Source organism: Syngnathus acus, chromosome 4 (assembly GCF_901709675.1).
Source record: "Syngnathus acus chromosome 4, fSynAcu1.2, whole genome shotgun sequence".
Taxonomy (NCBI): domain Eukaryota; kingdom Metazoa; phylum Chordata; class Actinopteri; order Syngnathiformes; family Syngnathidae; genus Syngnathus; species Syngnathus acus.
In genome coordinates this window covers 8144285-8164424 of record NC_051090.1, presented here as the reverse complement: position 1 = coordinate 8164424, position 20140 = coordinate 8144285, and the positions used below count along the sequence as shown (strand labels likewise).

The 20140-nt window shown below is 41.9% G+C and overlaps 1 protein-coding gene across 2 annotated transcripts; it reads right to left on the bottom strand.

Moving 5' to 3' along the window:
* Positions 1-3414: 3414 nt before the first annotated feature.
* Positions 3415-19742, bottom strand: LOC119121761 (TSC22 domain family protein 2-like). Of its 2 annotated transcripts, XM_037249655.1 has the most exons (4): positions 19673-19742; positions 17471-19593; positions 5561-5612; positions 3415-5387 (listed from the first exon to the last, which is right to left on the bottom strand). In XM_037249655.1, exons 2-4 carry the CDS (start codon positions 18919-18921, stop codon positions 5106-5108), a joined length of 1785 nt encoding a protein of 594 aa, XP_037105550.1. In that variant the 5' UTR covers positions 18922-19593; positions 19673-19742; the 3' UTR covers positions 3415-5105. The 2 variants fall into 2 exon arrangements, with proteins under 2 accessions (XP_037105550.1, XP_037105551.1); XM_037249656.1 differs by lacking the exon at positions 19673-19742 and having other exon boundaries at positions 17471-19634.
* Positions 19743-20140: the final 398 nt, after the last annotated feature.

The following is a 20140-nucleotide window of genomic DNA, read 5'->3' as shown; positions in this document are numbered from 1 at the left end:
TAGAAAAGCCCTGCAAAAGTTTTTTTCGTTTCTAGTTTGTACGTACCTCCTCCAACTTATGAAACCATTGATCCACTATTTTAATTACAGTAAACATATTGTTTGCATATTAGTTTAATTTTCTCCACGCCAAGATGTTTCTACATCGTGACAGACTTTTCAAGTCATCAGTCGTCACGAACTGTGACAGTAAAGTCGCAGTATTTATGAGGTGTGGTTTCAAATGACTGAACGGTGAGTAATCATTTCATAACACGCGGGTAGCCCAACAATAAGTATTGAATGGGAAAATGGATTGCACAAGATCTCGTTTGTGTGGTGTCATGTAATGTTGGGATACTTCACATTCTGTACGATTTGCTTGTGATTTTTTGCCACTGCTGTGTTTTGCAATAAGCGGGCGGAAATTTGATTAAATCGGCTGACCGGCTCAAAGTGACGCAAATTGATTGTTTACAGACAGGAGCTATGACATAAATTGGCTGAATCCAGCGTTTCAAGTGATACACAAACAGTCTGACTTTTTTTTAGTGCAATTTTGCAGCTGGTGTCAAGACACATTTACGATCATATCCGTTTGAGTGACTATGGGCAATTTATAGTATTTAATTAACATAAGAGACATGTTTTTGGAATGTGGGAGGAAAACAGTTTCAGGAAAAACCTCATGCAAGAACAGGGAAAATTCCACACAGAGATTTTCCAATAGAGATTGTAATCCAGATTTCTGACCGATAAAAAAAAAAAACTCCATATCCAAGTAAAACATGGTGGAAGATCCACAGCTATGTTTGGCTAGTTTCTGAAAATTGATTAAGTTGAAGGCGGAACAGTTTTGTTCTCACTCACTCTGCCACTGTTAAGTGGTACAATAAAATGATGGAAATAATCGGAAATGAATGAACGAAGGGTTCAGATCATGATTTATCAATTCTGAAATTTGTGGGGTGTGTCAATACTTTCCTCCACTGATCATCTGACCTCAAGTTACATGTCTATTTTTTCCATTACAGGAGTGTGACAAGTCTGAAATACGTGTTAAGGAGTCAGGGACAAGTTTGAGCAAGTTGATGACAAAGTTGCTGGGGAGGCAAATGTTGCACCAAGGCTAGTGTGACTCACCACTGCAAATGGTGGAGCCGTGTCTAAACGCATCAACATATGAGATCTGTCGCAGTCATGCACTTTTGCTCAGAAGTGAGTGCATCAGTCAAGGTCACAGTTGAAGTGACCTTTTTTTCCCCCTTAATTTTGTCTGCTCAAAAATAAAATCAGGAAAATATTTTTCTGCATTCTGTAGTTTAGGTTCTGTTATCATGCAGTCTTTGAAGGGAATGTAAAATGGAAATTGCCTTTTTTTTGTTTGTATACAAATATTCGGGTGTCTGGAGTACCCCCACCTTCACATTGTGTGAAATGAAGGAACCAATTAAATCTTTTATTATCTGCCTATTTCTGAAAATGTGTCCTTGAGTGAGCTCTTCTAAACTTTTGCCACACTGTTATGTATGAGTGTCGCTAATTTACACAAAAATGCCTTCCACCAAGATCAAACTATTTTACAAAACAACGTTTAACAACAATGTTATTAAAGTACCTGGAAACTGTTTTAAATTTTGAAGTAAAAGCCTTCTTTAAAACATCAGCAGTGTCTGGGTCACTGTATTATGCAACGCTGTTATGTTCCCAGACGGAAAAACAAAACTTATACGGTCACTTGACCTCATCACTTCAAATAAATAGAAAAAAAATGTCATCCAAATCCCATTAGAGATTTAGGACTAAGTGATTATAGATCAAATTACATTAACTCAATTCTGCAAGACCTTAGAAAGGTAAAGTGGATTCACATGGGGGCGCTTATTAATCCATATTCTTGGAAGATACTGTTTATCGGGCCACTCTATTTTGACATTCCCTTGACCTGTTTTGAGAGGTCACATCAGGTAGAATGCTCCAACAAACCTGTGGAGGAAGTATCTTTGCTAAACAGGTTCTGACTTGGATCTAAATCACCAGTTGGACTTTTGAAGAAGGCTTTGACAGATTTAGAGTGTTGGTGTAGAATTCCCCGCCCCTGGTAAATGTATATGTCACATCATTGGCAATCAACCACAATGTTGAATGATTTTGCATTTTATTTGGTTGTTGTGGGTCATTGTAATAAAAATGGTGAAATTTAAATTTGATTTTTAATTTTGGTTGTAAAGTGAACAGGTTTAAAAAGTACCTCTAATCTGGACTTTTTAGTTACATAAGAATAGAATGTGAAACATTTGTCACATGATCTAAGAGGGATCAAATTAGCATCAAAAAGACTGCTGGCTGCCAGTATGAGTCAAAGTGGTAGGTAGCATGTAGTGACGTTGTTATTGGTGTCTGAATGACAGCTGAGCGACAGGAAGCGAGACTTCATGACTTCATTCTGGATTTTACACATGCCTCTGCCACAGCTGTCTTTCCTTTCTGCCGTGTTGGACCGATACCATCCACGTACTTCACCACACTCTACATTACGTCTCAAATTCCTGACTGAAAACCTGATGACGAAATATAAAAGAAGGGGTGGTTATAAATAGTCTTTTTGATCTGTTTGAAATCCACACGCATTGCTCGACATCATTTTTTTTTAAGTGAAATTTTTGTCAAATTTTCAGTGAACGATATAAAAAAAATGCTGAATTTTGATGATGATCAACAGTTGAATTCTTTGGACTTTATAAATATTTCGCTTTCTGCACCAATGTTTGCCACATTGAAAGAATTGACTGGACACGTATGATTTTGCAGTACAGTATGTCATACGCAATATTTTTGAACAAATCTTTTGGGTCGTCTCTTGTCGTTAGACTATAACTGAGAAAAAACAGATGGGAGATTTACAGTTAAATTTTGCTGACAGTCATCATAGATGCAACACTGTTTTTGTGATTTGCAACTCATTGAATAACCTGCAATCCAATTTGAGGCTGTATAATAGAAAACTCCAGTTTTGAGTTATGTACCAGTAAACTGTAAATGTGAATGTTTGACCAAATGTGTCCTGTGATAAACAGATAAACAGTTGGAGCTCACTTCACCTGTGATCCTCAACAAAGTATTAAAAAATAAATATTAATAATAATGATTTAAAAATAGGCCTCACATGTAAAAACATTCCAGACTCACATGTTCCCTGTGAAATCGAAGGGCTAGCAAGTTCAGGGCAACACATAAAAATACTAAAAGCAACTTCTGGGCAAAAACAAAGACAACATTCAGTCAGAGTGGTGATCCGGTATTAGGTAATACTTTTTGTGGGTGGCCCGATGCCATTTGGTGTTTTTACTCTTCCGTGGGAAAATCGTCAATATGCTGTGTGTTAAGAGGTTTTTATGCTCGGTAAAGAGCTCGGTCAATAAATACATACACACGTTCTTAATAAAACAGTCATTTATTATAGTCTGAAAATTAAAATGTCTGAACAGCACATTACAAGGGCATCGTTAAGATTTTTCTCCAAGGCTCAGTGATCACTTCCGTACAGTACACTTGGCATGTACGCGGCATCTCCTTCAAATTAAACACAAGGAAAACAAAGAGAGGAATAAATGCATTTGTGGTTTAAAAAGAAAAAAAACCAGGAGTTCATCTTGTAGTAAGATAACTCGTACAATCTCCAAGTATTTTGGTTTGGTTCTAAGCCACATAGACCGCATCTGTATCACCTGACGACAGCAGGTGACGCAATGAACATCCCAAAATGTCACCGCTGTCTGGGTTCCAGCTTCAAGTTAAGAAATGTTTCATAGTTTCCTTATGGTCTGTAAATGGTGTAATTATGGAAGTTTTTTGTTATTTTAAGGGCGTGTTGGTATGCTACAATCAAAATTTAAATGCTAACTTTGTTAAATACATTAAAATCTGTAATGTAACAAAAAATGGCTCATTTTCTCTCTCTTCTCCGTCAATTCCGCTGCATTTGTTCCCTTTCATCACAACTATAGCCACAGACAGACGCGCTGACAGAGAACACAAATTGAGTGCTGAATTTAAAAACATGATTTTAAGAAAGTGGTTTGCGTATTGGGCATGCAGGTCATGCAAAAGAGGCAAAAAATAAAGGGGGAAAGTGTGCCTTTTAAAAAAAGAAATAATAATAATAAAGGGGTGAAAACAGAAAAAGACTTACACAGCGTTGCGTCTTTGGTTATAAAATAGGTCCAACAATTTCACAGCTTTTCATCCCCCAACCAAGCCCCTAATCTTTTGTTTGTTTCTACCCATTTAGACAAAGAAGAATTAATAGTTCGCTTTATCAAAAACCTCCCAGCACATATTTCATTTCTTGGCAGATTTTCCTCTCCTGTACTGTACATACCGTGTTCACTCTGAATACGTTACAAAATATACATTCAACCTGGATTTCAACTCATGCGAGTTCTGCTTTAGTGTTTCTTTCCCCCCCTCCGCTTCACTCACTGACACTTTGCTTGTTTGCGAGAGACTACCAAAACGTCCAGACAAGATTCTAAAAAGAGACAATAGACTTTTTTGTCTTTTGTGACATTGTTCGTGACATTATGAAAATAGCAGCCCTGAAATAAATAAATGCAATTACTAAACGTGAACTAATAATGAAAATGTTAAATGTCAAAGGATGGTGGCTCTGAGGAAACAACAACTAAAGTAAGCTTTATGTTGCAGCATATCTTGAAGGAGGCACTGGACTTGCTCCGCCGGACGCCTCTGCTGATGATGACTCATCCCTTGGTCACTTCCGGCCCCCGTGAATGATGTGGCGTGTGGACGCTGACATTGCAGGAGCTTCACTTGCCACTGGGGCCATCCCACATGTTTTGCACTGCCCTTTTGGACCACTTGTTGCCCCACCGCCGTGCTCCTGCTCCCTTGTGCCACCATCTCACTTCAGCTTTCAATAAGACTTTGCAAGGAGTGACGATGGCTCTCTTTCAAGATGATGTCCCTATTTCCCTCAAGTGGAGCACAACGAACGCAGCGCAGCGTTGTAGGGACGGTATGCTTTTGTCTATGCTCGACAGAGGTGTGGAATTGAGCGTATGGAACGGTGGATGCGTTTGGGTGCGAGCCGGGTAGGGAGGGGATCACGCCGAGGTGATGTTGGGCTGGTGGGGGATGCTCTGAGCCCCCTCAAGGTGTGTCAAGGGGGTGGTGTTGTTTGTAATGGCTGCATGTTGCTGCTGCTGCGGGGGCGACGTGCTGCCGTGGCTGGAAAGATGGTTGAGCTGATCCGAGTTGGCCAACGACTTAAGCACAGCGTTCTCGCGCTCCAGCATGAAGTTGCGCTCGTACAGCTCCTTGATCTGCTCCTTCAGCACCTCCACCTCCTCGCGGACGGCGTACATTAGGTGGCTCTTAACCAGATCCTGAGGAAACAAACATTGTTATCATCAGGATTATAAATAAATTTTAATCAAATTTGGGCCAACGGGCTATTTTATTAAATTTGGTACTACAACCGACATCTGGTTTGTGACAATCACCGAAGATATTGTTGAATTGAAATAAGCACAACCCGCTCACACTGGGAAAAACTCACCATGGCCTGTTCAATCTTGTTGTCGATGGCAACTACGCTGGCACCGGATGCACTGTGGAGAGGGAAAAAAAAAAAAACACATGAGCACCACACATCACACCACATGCTTCACATCGACACACCACGCAATTCACAATCATATCACTTCCGTTAAGCAGCTCGTGGCAACCAAAGAATGACACAAATTTCATCACTATAATTTCCTGGAGTGGTTTTACATGCCGTCTGGTTTTCTGTCAAAGTAACCCAGTGGCCACCAAGCAGCTGGAAACTAAAACATCAAGCCAGGCCATGTGATGTGTCATAATCACCAATTACAGAGCCTATCGCAGCTAACTCCATATAGACCCATAATCACATTTACATTGACAATTAACTAGTGTTGTGCTGTTAGAGTTGTTGTCTATTTGTGCTTAGGCTCAATAAAGAGAATATTTGCTTTGAGTAAACTATAGAAAAGCGCATTATAAATTCAATGCGTTTTTATTATTATTTATTTGCCCACTAGGGGAAGCTGTGATAGTTTAAACAACTAATGTAACAACACCTTTGGGGAAACAAAAAAAACTAATTTAAATGAGTGGCTGTGAGCATCGTTTAACAACAACAACAACAACACGCGGCGTGCAAGCGCACACGTACAGCACGCTGGACGACCACCGCACGTAACGCACGTAGACGACCCTCGCGCAAACACAGAAGGATTCGGGTTACATGACGCGCGGTACAAATCGGGTGAAGAGAAGAGTCACACACTTAAATCCAAGAAAGTTTCAAATGTTTCTTTTTACCTGCCGCATCTCGCTCTGTAAGGCATCAAGCGTCCGGAATATGTGGGAGAAGACCCCGGCGAACACGAAAGACTGTAGCTCATTGTGCAGCGCATCTTAGCAACTCTCCACACAAAAAAAATAAGTCAAGTGTCCAGGTAGTTTTCAGCTGTGACTGTTTCTACTTGGCCGTCCCGTCGCTATGTATCCAACAGGAGAAAACAAGACAAGGACTGTCTTAAAAGGCAGCTCGCGTGGTCACATGGGAAGCAATCACAGGGGAGGAGTTGAGCAAGCAGGACGCCTACTTGTACAGCGAAGCAGATTTCTTTGCAGGGTTATATTTTTAATCAGGAGCCTGACAGAAATAGTCCAATCTCGAGGCCAAGAGTGAATTCTTTTTTATTTATTTATTTTTTATTTCAAATGACTGCTTTATTTTTCTTATTTCCATAAAACAAACAACGTTATAGGTGAACAATTAGATCATTCACTTTACGTTTAATTTCAGATGACATTGTTCACAAGAAATCTTCTGAACCCCATTTTGATCATTCAAACTTTGTGACCCATTTAAGTCTCCTAAATGCCACTGTCGTACAAACAACCCACTAAAATCACATTCTACTGAATTCATACTTGCATTAAATACAGGTCAAATATTTTTTTATATTTTCTAATCATGAAAATGGGAAAAAAATCTAATCAATCGCCTAATCATGAATTACAAGTGGGGTTTCATCTCGCCTGAGGTTTTTTATTCAGAGTCCATGAATGCCGAGAACAATTTGAATTTGTGGCATTCCACAGTAGCTGTGTGATTTGAGGCCCTGATAAACAAGGTGAACTCATTCCACCCTTAAAAAGACGAACTGTTCACAATGGGAGAGAAAACGTTTCAAATCCGACTTTGCTTGAAATGTGTTTTGGTTTTGTTACACCAGCGAGAGACAAGGCCGGCTGGATTCAAATTAGTTTACTGACTGAGATTCTTCTTGCGCAAAGGCAGACAAAATCCCCTCATCTAATTTGTTTTCATTCCGTTTCCAACAAAAACAAAACACCCGGTACATCTTATTCAAGAAGAAAGACACGTGGTGGTTTATATAAGGACCTCTTGCTGCGCTAACCTCCACATGGGCCTGCCCCTACAGATTGCAACGACGTCCACACGCGCATCCTCCAACGGGACCTTCAGCGCATTCCATCCGCGGACACCTCCGGCCTCGAGGCCAGTTTTTCCCGAGCCAAACATCTGTGTCAGAGCCAACATCATGCTGTGACACGACACAGCAAGAACGGGAGGGTGTCCAGGCAATTTGTTTCTACAAGCTTTTGGGTTCAGTACCAACTTTTCTGTGGAACATCTATTCATGGGGGGGGATCCTACAGGCACACCCCAAGTTCACCACTGTAAATAGACTTCACATAAAGACGGCATGAGACAACAAGCACATGTCACCACATCACATGACTCACCATGGCGTCACATAAATCAATGAGCTCGCCACTCGCACACAGATGGACCGGCACACGTCCCTGTCCCAAATCATACAAATACTCCCAGTGGGGTGTGGGGGGCAGCTGGACAAATGAGACCTGAGTGGATTTCAAAACAATAGTTGGGAGGGAGAGGACTACAACAGAGGAGCACGCTCACCGATGACTTACTGTTGCTCGACAAGTTCTGTTTTCTTCAAGGTGCAGTTTGGCGACAGCACCAGATGGTGTCAGCAAAGTTTCCAATTTCACAATTCAAAGTAATAAGTTAAAGTACTAGAGTACAAGTAGTGGGAAAACATGCAAAGTTTCCACTAAGTTTTTTTTTTTTTTTAAGAAGAGGGTTTGGTGGTGTGATCTAACTATGCTTAAGAACTATGTTTTTTAGTTGTGCATAAAAAACAAATTGTTTTTGCAAACAAAATAGAATCGTCAATTGCTATTTGAAATGGCTTCTCGTGTTTTCAATCATGACTGACAATTTATTCTCAATTGGCAGAAAATAGCACATGAAAGACAAGTTTCAGTTTATTTGATTTCAAATCAGATGTAAAATATGTTTGAGTCTTACAAAACATCATTAAACACAATTCAAATCCCCTGACCTTTGTTGAATAAATAACGTGGACAAATAGTTGCTGTCGTCATTGTATCATGAGGTCAATGTTGACAATTGCAGGATGTGGGAATAATGTGAATATGTGCCCAGGAACAAAAAGATTGTAGGATGTGTTGTCTACCAATAGGGAGGCTCGCGTATAGACAGCGAAGACTAAACAAAATCTGACTTGTCTGTGGATTGATGTTTTATTTTCCTAACATGAAACTAAGAGTCATTAATAGGTGTGTGTGTGTGTGTGTGTGTGTACAGCCCCCATAGCTTCCTCAAAAACATACAGAAGGAACTAGGCCTGATACTCATTACATAATCCCCAGACTCAGGATGGCGGAGGTCATGAGAAATAATCAAAGCCCTTAAGCAGTCCACGATTTGCTAAAAGTCAACATTTTTGAGCTTGAGCCACTTTGTTGATTGGGATATGAAAAGTCTTATTTTTAAAGCCCTTGCGTAGGGACAGCAATGTTTGCAGTTAGCACTCCCCCACTTGGCTCCTGACGACATATGCGAGGTGTTGTGTGACAAGGCTCAATTTGCCAACACACCAGGAGTCCATGTTTATGGTTGTTCAGTCCAAAGTCATCCGAGTCAAAAGCAGCTCTTAGCATGTATCCATGCAGCACTATACCACTCTGCTCCTCAAATCATTTGGGGGATTTAAATATGCCCCACTTACTTGTTTTAATGTGATTAAGGCCCAACTGGAATGCAAGTTAAAGGTTGTATTGGCAAAATCCAGGGTTCATGGTGAAGGAGCATCTGTATTCCGCAGCATATGCATCACGAGATCAAGAAGGTTCTCTTTGAGTATTGAAGAAGATGCTTTGAGTCCATCTAATATCATTGGACACGGCGCCTTTAAAAGCTTGCACTGACATGTCAGCTGGGATATTACTTCATCGGTCACATTTTGAAATGGAAATTGTTTTGCTGCCGACTAATTATCTACATCTACAGCTTTAGGCAAATTTTTGTTAATTTCTACTTGCCCAGTGACGGAGTTTGCTGAAAGCTGAATAGAAACATTGATGCTTGTGATAGGAAATTCCTGAGCATGACAAGCCTTTAACTGACCAAGTGTGAAGCAACAGGACGCTGGTCAAGGGAGACATGTGTGCTCAGTAAACGCTCGTGGTATTAATATAGGTCAAATGCCATCCAAGTTTCCAAAGATAAAGTTGACAAGATGCAAATGTTACCTTTAGAATAGTAGAAACCTTAAGACCTGCTGGCAGTTACATAAGAGGACCACGTTGGGGAGGAGTTTAAGATAGCGCCCCATCAATTCCTCCGTCAAAAAAATGATGTACTCAAAGTCTTTGAAGAACAAAACAATTGAATTGGGTTGGGTAAGGTACTTTATGCTCCACAGCCTATTGGTTAATGTGGTTTTAATTTTTGGTCAACAATGTGATTCCAATTGATTCTGTGCCAATGACAGTATTTTGGGAGGGGAAAAAAATAAAGCTTCAAAGGGTGTTACGTAAACGGTTGGTACTGTTGGAAACATTTAATTGAATGTTAGTGACATCACTTATTCCAGTCACATTATTAGAAACACTATGTTTAAACAGTGGTGACCTCAGCTCATAATTCTAAAGGTACATTTTGCAACTTTCTTATTGAAGCACATTTTAAGCCCTTTTCGATAAAATCCCTAATTGAGTTTATGGGAATGAATTCATTTCATACAATACAGGAAAAAGTGTGAAAATTTAAAAAAAAAAGAGGTGGCTGATAACAAATGTCCCACAGCAACTCGCGTACTTTAAGGCATACATTATGAACATTTGGTTCGACTCTGCTAAAGTGGACACAACTCAATCAACACTTCCAACTGCCACAATGTGTTTCGAGTTTCCCAGAGGCGTCTCTCCGTTCTGGTCCTTTTTAAAAACACGTGCCCCGTCTATTTATGATGGCAGCCGTACCCGAGCAGAAAGTCAATCAAAGCAATGGCCTATAGCAGAACTATGTAAACATCAAGGACGGGCAGCAGTCCAAAAATCAACTGCTCAGGTTTTATTTTTCTTATCGACACAGCAGCAAATATTCGACTTATCGGTCATTCATAACACAACCTGAGTGTGTGCAACTATTCTGCAGGCTCCACCCTCAATAACCCTCACAGCTTCAGCTTCATTGTCTTTTATACAAAGCAAGGGAACCTCAGCATAGGTACAGGCTGCCTTCCTCAACAGGCCAAGAATGCAAAATGAATACTAATCAGATTTGCGTCGGAGAATGTAAATGACAGACTTCAGGGGGAATACATCATCTACCATAGCCTGGTTGTGTTATTTTAGTATGATCTGCTCTGTGCGGTGCTAAAATCTCTTGACCCTCAGCTATCCCGACCACCAGTGGCTTGTGACTGACAAAACGTTATCACTGATGGCTTAAAAGCTGCCAGGACAGTTACCAATTGCATTGACATTTACGAGAGCCTAGTGCTATTTATCTATTTATCTCCAAGCATTATAACAATTCAGTGACTGAAATACCCACAGTGACAAGTCATTTGATTTGGCAACTAGCCCTTCAAATAGACCTGAAAGTCTATTAGGGGAATTAAATGATTGCTCTGTTCCAAACAGTGGCTGAGTTCCACAAATTATGAATGTGAGTTCTAAGAATGACTGTCCGTTCCTTCATCGGTTAACAAGAAAATACATATGTATTTATGTGTTGTTGCTATTCGCCAAAACTAGAACCCATGGGCATGTTGGTAGCCAATGCGCATTGTTAAAACTGGATTTGATTCCAGGTGAAAATGACGCAACTGTTGACATGTAGCGTGATACTCCCAGTTCAACAATTGCCAAGTGTCAACAAATTACATAACCAAGATTTATACTGATCTGTCCTCACGTCATCAAATAAACTGAACTACATGTTGGGAAATGGCACCTTCGCATCACATAAATGTCAAAGTAATAAAAGAGGACTGATGGACTAATTTTAGTTGGTTACTTGAGTGCGTCGACTGGGTACTGAGGCAGCCACTCCAGGCCACACAAACAAACAAGCAAACACATCTGAGCTCATACCTATTGTTGATAGGCTTTGACCCTTGTTATCCGCGAGGCCGGAAAGCCTGGTAGAAAGTAGTGGAAGGGTTTCTGCTTTTTTTTTTAGAAAGTGAAAAAAGAGAAGAAACATGAGGTAAAGGAACGGAACGAGATATTCTTTGAGTGGGAAAGCGAGGAAATGTCAATAAGTGAGGGTGCCAGAGGTCAGTGGGGTGAACATTCAACCAGAGCATGGGTAGTCAAAGAGGAACAAAAAACCAAAAGCAGGAATCGAGAGAGAACTGTTCTCGCTTTCTGAACTGCTGGTTGGTTTACAGAACCAATGAAAGCGTTATCTATGCCTGGACAATTGTACCGTGACCAGCCCCGGGACCTTGTCCTCACACATTGGTGAGGCATGTCAATGCTGTGAGTTTTAAGATCTCCCTAACTGCAACTGCTGTGAGCTCAGCCATATTAACAAGGCAAAACCTTGGTTTTATTGCTACAGTGGGGGAAGTTTGTCAGCACAATGACTTGTTTGCAAATGCATCAGTGGAATCTCAGTTGATGATCTTCCAAGATGCTTTTCATACACTGAAGCAAGTTTTGCAATTAAAATGATTAACAAAAATGGAATGAATGCATTGCAGCCAGAGAATCAAGTCATCTTGCTGGGGCAGCCCCGATGAAAGACAAAGAGCAGACATGAATATGAAGTCTACTCTGCTAAACCGCAGAGTACCCTCGATGTACGACCCACCCCAAAAAAAGACAGCCGTGGGGATAGATACTTGGACTAAAATCCGTCCAACAATATACTATGAATACAAGCTCAGTTACCATGGTGCAACAGGGTGTCAAGAATGGGCCTCCTGTGAGATGCCAGAGGCTACGTTGCACCCAACTGTCACATGTGAAGGACCGATCTATGGTCCTATGATGTGTGCTTTACAAGGGATTGAAATTAAAACGCCTGTCAATCAAAAATTCCATGTTTGTATTGCATAACAAACCTTTCCAAACAGGTTGTTAAGCAGAGCCTAAGGCACTGTAGGATTAGAAGCAATATGTAATTTGACATGATAATGGGGTTGTACAAAGTTTTAACATCAGGGGTGCTAATTGTGGCACACACGATTTTTTCCACTGAATAAAACAACTTGGATTAAAAGTTGGTTTTTCCTCTTTCCTTCATATTATTTTGGGGGGGCAGGGATTTATTAGAAACTCAAGATTACATCTTAACCAGGGGTGCCAATATTTATGGCAGGATATCAAAACATGGACATGATGCTATGTTTGGAGTTCTCATCCTGTTGTGATTTGAGTACATACCACGGGATGGGACTGAGACCCCCACCCCGTAATAAAACTAAAACAAAACAAAAAAACGGACGTGACCCTCTGCAAGGGTCCAAGCTTGCAGACCTGACTAAGTCTAAGTGCTTGTTACGCAGCTAAGGATGGAAAAACTCAATCTTTCTCATTGCCCTAGATTGCACCATGACAAAATGCTTCATAAAGTGGTGTTGTTTTGTACATCATTTATAAATAAACAAAATAAGCTTGGGTTTGCAGGAAAAGTAGAGTGAAAAGAATGTATATGTAAATCTGAGCATTGTCATTCCAAAAAAAAAAAAAAAAAGGTTTTCATTACAGCTTTCACATAATTGTTAATGTGACTTATGATGAGTCAGTGTATTACCATCAAGGGTGGATCATTTAGCAGAATGCCAGCCTGAGGCAGCAAAGTCACCCTGATTGCTCAATTTCAAATTCCAAACTTGTAATGTCTAACGCCAGATCCTGGCTTTGGTGCAGTTTCTTGCAAACAAGCTGTCTTCTTACTGGTTGCCTGGGCATTTGTATATCTAGGTCAAGTCCAATACTAGCAACTTCCTGTGACAAATTGCAGCCAACTCCTTTGACACCGGGTGTGTCTTTTGGACATTGCATTAATGACCGAAAGTTACCTTGGCTTCAAATACGGCTTATTAAGCCTTTGTGACACTTTCCTTTCTTTTGCCAGAGTGATGTAGTGTATTTGGCAGCATCTCAAGGCCATAAAATAAAGAGTAATAATACTGAAACCTGATGCCCGCCAATAGAAGGTCATTCATGCTTTAAGATCTTTGATGAAACGTGCTCCTCGATAATAATGGTAAAAGGACAGACGACGTGCATTTTCAGACTTTCAACGTCAGTCGAAACCACATTGTAAAAGACGGTGGCTGACAAGTTAGAAATAAACAGATGGTTTGGTTGGTGAGCAGTAAGCGTACCATCTATTTGAGGTCGCATTTATAGATATCAATCAAGTGTTAGTAGGTCATCTAGCCACAATGAGTCATATCCACTTACTCACTCAAACTTACATTCTGAGAAAAAAGGAGCAAAAGTTGTGAAATGCTGATGACTGGAGATGGTTTGAGAAAAAGGGGAAGCGGTTATTGAAAGAACCGGTTAACTTAAATATGTGTGTCTTATAGGTAGAGAGAGCTTTTGACTTGCAACATGTTCTTAAACAAAAATGTCTGTGGAAAATCCCACACTATTCTACACCACGGGCAGTCATAGTGAATCAGAACAGTGGATGACACCCAACGAAAGGAAGCGAGCGAACAGAGAGAAGAATGAATGACTCAACTGCAGCTGGCCGCCATGCTTTCTTCACATCCTCATTCGTAACGATTCAGACATCTCGAAGGCACTGTGACGTCCTTGTTCCAGTCTCAAGTCTCACTCTCAAAAGAATGCATGGTTACGACAATTACATATTTTAAAGAGAGATGGCTTAACCGCATTCTTCATTAGACCTAACGAGGTGAGGCCCAAGACCAGATCGGCGGCCATCCTTTAGAAGTCTTAAAAGTGCCAAAAACATGCACAACAATGGGCTTAATATTTTTCAGTGTATCCTTAAAGAGTAGAGGAAATCATTACTTTGACACAAAATCTATCATCTTGTTTTCAAACATCTAAAAGCGCATGCGTCACAATGCTGCAGATGCATCAGGCACAACAGTAGCAGCCCCATGTGAGTGACACCAAGGCAGAATGGCGGTGAGCTACGGGTGTGTTGGGTGCTAACAATTGATCACCCGACTGACTGTGACCATACCTTGGAGAAACTGTGACACGCACAAACACAGGCTGGTAACAAGCAGCTGTCAACAGGTTCTCTCTTTGGTCTAAGGACTGGCTTTGAAATGAGCTGTGCATACTTAACATACTGTAACTCCTCAAAAGATGGGTCGGACCAGTTCGGCCTTCAGAGTATTTTGGAAAACCCAATGAACACCAGCAGTTTACGCACCCTTCTCGTTCCTGGAACAGATGCAACCTGCCACCATATCTTATCCAACCACTAACCTGTTTGGAGTTTGACTGTGTACGGTAATTCCATACAGGGGACAAGCCTACCAAGCGTGTTTTTGGAATGTGGGAGGACACCAGAGTACCCAGTGGAAACCCACGCAGGTATGGGGAGAACATGCAAACTCCACACAGGAAGGCCGAATCCGAAATTGAACCCACAATCCCTGCACTGGGAGACGTCCTAACACCTGAAAAATTTGTCAAAGTAAATATTTCATACCAGCTAATATGAAAAATGTAAATTTTGATACGCTTTTTAGTTGTATCAGCCAGCCCTATTTTGCAACTTTATAGTGCCATTCTTAACAGTTTAACCTCTATTATTTTGCCCTTCGACTTATTTTGAAAGAAGACATTTTATTAATTAATTTAATTTTTTAGCAATTCTTCCTAAATGAGAATGAACTGTTTTCTTTTGAAATTAAATTCTATACTGCACAATATGTGTTCAGCCTTTTGTTATAAGTATAAAAGGGATCCCTTTGAAAGTATCTGTCATTGGTTCTACAGAAATTATATGTTTAAAAGTTTTAGTCACTTGGTATTTTGCATACTTGAGCGTTGTTCTCGGTCTGGAAAAAAAGTGGTATTGAACATCCCTAATAAATATTGTACTAAGCACCAACTGGAGTTAAGTAGGGACTGGGGGTGGTGAGATATTTCCATTAACAGCTAGTGGTCCAGTGGCCCAAAATTAAGCTGGCAGAGAGCCAGATGCTCAACATGACAATCCAAGCTATTCAAGGCTCCAAGAATTTCTCCCTTGGAAGTTAAGGGAGCCCAGCTATCAGTGGAAAATAAACTATTCCCTTGTGTCCAGGCCATGGCAGCAACCCATTTGCCACCAGCAACACATGGCCATTGCAACCGAGACCCCCCCCCCCCCCCTTAGACTGTCAAACTGCCAAGTGGGAGAATGGAGGGAGGGGCACCGCGACACTATAAATACATAACACATGTGCACATCCTGATATCTCGCCATTGTGGAAGTCTTTGTCTGATAAAATATGGAAAATATTTTTCGGGAGTTTACTGGGAGTCTTCTTCTAGCTTAGAAGATATAATCATAGATAGAGGGTTCTTGGAGGTGGATTACAAGTGAACTTGAATACAACTCAATTTTTTTTAATTCAATTAAATCGTTTATTTCTCAGATGTGAAGTGTTGTAAAACATTTTAAATGTATACACAAATAATTAATGGTAGATATATGACAAGAATTAAAAAACAAATGAAAATCATTGGAGTGACACTGGATTCCTTGTGGCCATATTAGTTGGATGCTGCCTTAAATATAGCCATAATAAAAGATCCCAATGTTTTCTCCCTGATCATCATTCCAATTAATTTCCCGTTAAACTCACAATGGTGACAACCTGGCATCTGTGATGCAGCCCATCTTGCAACATGACATTTGAAAGCGCTCCTTATCAGACCGCAACTTTCCCTGACATCAAGCGCATGTGTGTGTGCAAGTTTTCCTGGTGACAACGCACGTCGACTATCACATATGTCTGGGCCCAAGTTCATTGACTTATTTGCTTAAGAGGTGGCAGATTGTCAAACTAATCTCAATCATGTAAATGTTATTGTGCTGGTTGTAAATTCCATCCCACCTTTTATTGAAAAGGACTCCACACATATTGATAGCGCTTGATAAATAGCTGGCCAAACACGTGCTTGCTGGGACACTCAATGTTTGAATGAGTTTTTAATTACTAATATATTCAAAGTGTAAATAAATTGTAAAACTTTGACAAGACCGGCAAATTACAACAGCTAGACAATTTAAAAAAACCAACAACAACTGAGTCAAGAAACAGGTCAACACCTAGCTACGCTGTCGTGTCAACAAAGACACTGAAGACTTCAGTGCCAGACCAGAACACACAGTCATCCTGCCATGTCATCCTACACACACGCGCACATACAAACACACACACGCCTTAAAGCTCTCTGTGGTCCTCATAGGTGTGTGCATGTCTGTGTGACTAATGCAAAAGTGACCTTCTTCATCCTACATCCATTAAATGTCCTGCCCTGCTGCCAACATCGTCATAGCGACACAGGCGTGCAAAGAAGTCAGTCCACTTTCCATCACTTTCGTTTCTGTCTTCCCAACTAAGAAAGAGGTACCGGCTGTTCCTTTTGTGATTATCTAGGACAACGCGCGCACACGCACTGTTCCTTACTTGTGCACATTGTCAAGCCAATTGCAGTGTAGTTCAAGCAGTATGAGAGCCTGCTGACAAGCCCCTAAAAATCCCTGTTGTGTGAATGTGAAGGGGTACTGTAAGCAAGACTCAACATTCACATGGTTTTGGAGCTAAAAGGGGCAGAATGGTGTGTCTCATAGTCACACTCGGGAATAAAAATAAAAATCAGGCTCTTACTTAACACCTTCCTAAAGGACACCCTTTCATGGCTGAAAAGACTTTTGTCAGGGGGCGGACAACATTTAAAAGGATATATTAACCCCAGGATGCTTCAAACTCCCCAAATAATGTAACTGTCCATAAACAGCATCTATTCACATTCACACCATCCTCGAATGGGAATTGAACTCACGCCGGCCACAACGGTCAAAATCGCTCTTTAGAATGGTAGCGACTGCAAAACATCCTCTTACCTGTCCTCATCACCATCCATGGTTATATGGATGCCAAAGAGGCTGTTGACAGCAGGACTGGGAAGGCCGAAACCTTCTCTGATGAAAGGGTTCATACTGTCTTTCACTGGCATCACACTGCCACTGGGCTGAGGTAGGACTTCAGATTTGGGCCAACCATCTTCTGTCTGTTTGCTGAATCCAGTGAGAAGGCCTGTGCTGATTCCTCCGGTGCCAGGAATCAGACTCGTCCCAGCTGTAGGGGTAGTGGTGGTAGTGGCCACTGTGACAGGCACATTCAGGCCACCGCTGGCGGCAGAGGAGGTGGCGGCAAGACCTAACCCACCCGAGGGCTGTGTAGGGTTGACCAGGTGCTGCTGTTGGGCACCTCCTGTTGCCATGTGGAGCAGGAGGCCCTGGGCGGAGGCTGCATCGACACCTAGCCCCTGGGCTACCGAACCAGCTAGCATGATAGAAGACAAGGGGCCCACAGAGTGAGGCGTTATGGGAAGAGTACTTGAACCCAAGTGCTGGTAGTCTAGCTGGCTTGTGGGATGGTTCGAATAAGGAAAGTGCTGGACTTGTGTGACGGGCGGCACGATGGGAGACTTGTGCTGCAGGGAACTTTGGTGCACGCCCTTGAGGTTATTCGAGAGGAATTGGGGAGCAGCAGGTTGCATATTGACCTGAGCGTGTTGCGTTTGTTTTGATGCTGTTGAGTACCCTGTGGGCTGGAAGGCACTAGCTCCACTCCCAATCTGGGGGACCAAGCCAAAGCCTTGCTGCACAGTCTCTAAAGAAAGAGTGGCATGAATGCCGTCGTCCACGGCATTCTCCAAAGCCTGTGAGGAGGAAGTGCTGGTGGAGACTACGGTGTTACTGGTGGTCCCTATTCCACTGTCCCGTTCTGTACTGTGATCGACGGTTACATTTGGCTTGATGCTATCCACAGTCCGATTACCATTGGAATCAGAGTCTTTCTCATGGAACTCAGTGCAAGTCCATCTTCCTCTTCTGAAAGGCTCACCCGTACCATGGTCGAGTTTAATGACTCTGAAGCGAGAGCTGCAAGTATTTGCAGGTGCAACAGTGGTAGAGACAGTGGCAGTGGGGGGCGGAACAATGGGCACACTTGTTACCGAATGCTGTGGGGTCGCACGACCGCCGCATGCATTTTTATTATTGGCGAGCCCCCCGTTGACAGGAGCTGTCAAAGCAGCCTGTCCATCCAGCGTGTCTCCCACGTTGTTTAAGGTTTCCTCGGACGAGCTCCTATCGCACACAGCAAGGTCAGCTCGTGACACATCTTCTGTTCGGGACTCGTCCGGGTCGTCCAGACTCTCTGTGTCGTCTGCGGTGTTGTTGGCCGCCACCTGAGCCTGCGTCACACTCGTGATCTGGAAACAACTCTTCTTCTTCGCTGGCATTTTCGACATGTTGGCTTGCTCCGTCGAGTCAGTGTATTCCCACATGAAACGAAGCGGCGCACGTCCCGTCTTCTACTGATAAATTCACTGGAGGTGGACACAACACGGAGACGTACCACCACAGCACTTTTCCATACCATTTACCTCTCGCTCAGTCCACTCGGAGAAAAGTCACAAGCACGGTCCAAGACTGTCCCAAACTCCTGAGACCTCACGCGGTGTCCAGTCACTGCACTCCTCCCCGGCCTCTCTGGCACCCGGTCAGCCGTCCTTGTGTCCCTGCGAGCCCCGCAACAAGCAGGCCCTTGTCCGAGATGTTCAGCAGCTGTCCCCGGGACTTCAGTCGGAGGCAGGCCCGGCTCGGTTTGTGAGCCCACTTCTCTCTCTTTTTCGATTTGCCGACTAGCCGAGTTAGCTCAAGTGAGCTAGTTTCGCCAACAGGTGTGGAATCATAATGTAAACATTCCTCTCGGACCCTTCAAGTAGAAAAGTATAGTCCAGCGGCGGAGAGAGAATAAGACGTCAGGAGTCGTTGAAGTTTGGCCTCTGAGTGTCGTAAGTTACTTGTGACTGTTAGCTGACAGATAGCCACAAGAGCACCGCAACTGGAAGCTCGGGTGCTGGCTGCCTGCTAGCTGAAGCTGCGTGCGTGCCTGCTTGCTTGCTTGCTTGCTTGCCTCTCTTCCACCAGACAAGATGGCAAGTGCCAAGTGCATCCTGGGTAAAGAGGTCAAACACGTTACTCCAAGCGTAAGAAATATTTTTAAATAATCGGAAAAAAAAAATAATGTCGTACTTTTACTCTGAATAATTTCCTTTCGTAGGGATTTTGACAACAAAACGATTCAGCATTGCTCATACATTACTCATACGGGAAAGTATTTCAGAAGTCGTCACTTCCGTTTTGTTTCTTAACGCGTACTCCGGAGAACTTCATATTCCGGGATAATATGGAGTTGCCCTGTAATGTGTGTGTTCTTTTTTTCTTTTTCCCCTGGTATCGTGTATGCTGTATTTATCTATCTATTTATTTATTTATTTATTTATTTGTTTATTTATTTATTTATTTATTTATGTATTTATTTATTCATTTATTTATTGTCTGTCTGTCTGTCTGTCTGTCTGTCTGTCTGTCTGTCGTTGATATGTGCAACGGGATGTATATTATATCTAATGTGTTTGTGTAGAATAAATGCTTAGTAAAATAACAACAAAAAACGTAATATTAACAGTATTACGTGAAATAGGGTGTTTAAAAACAGAT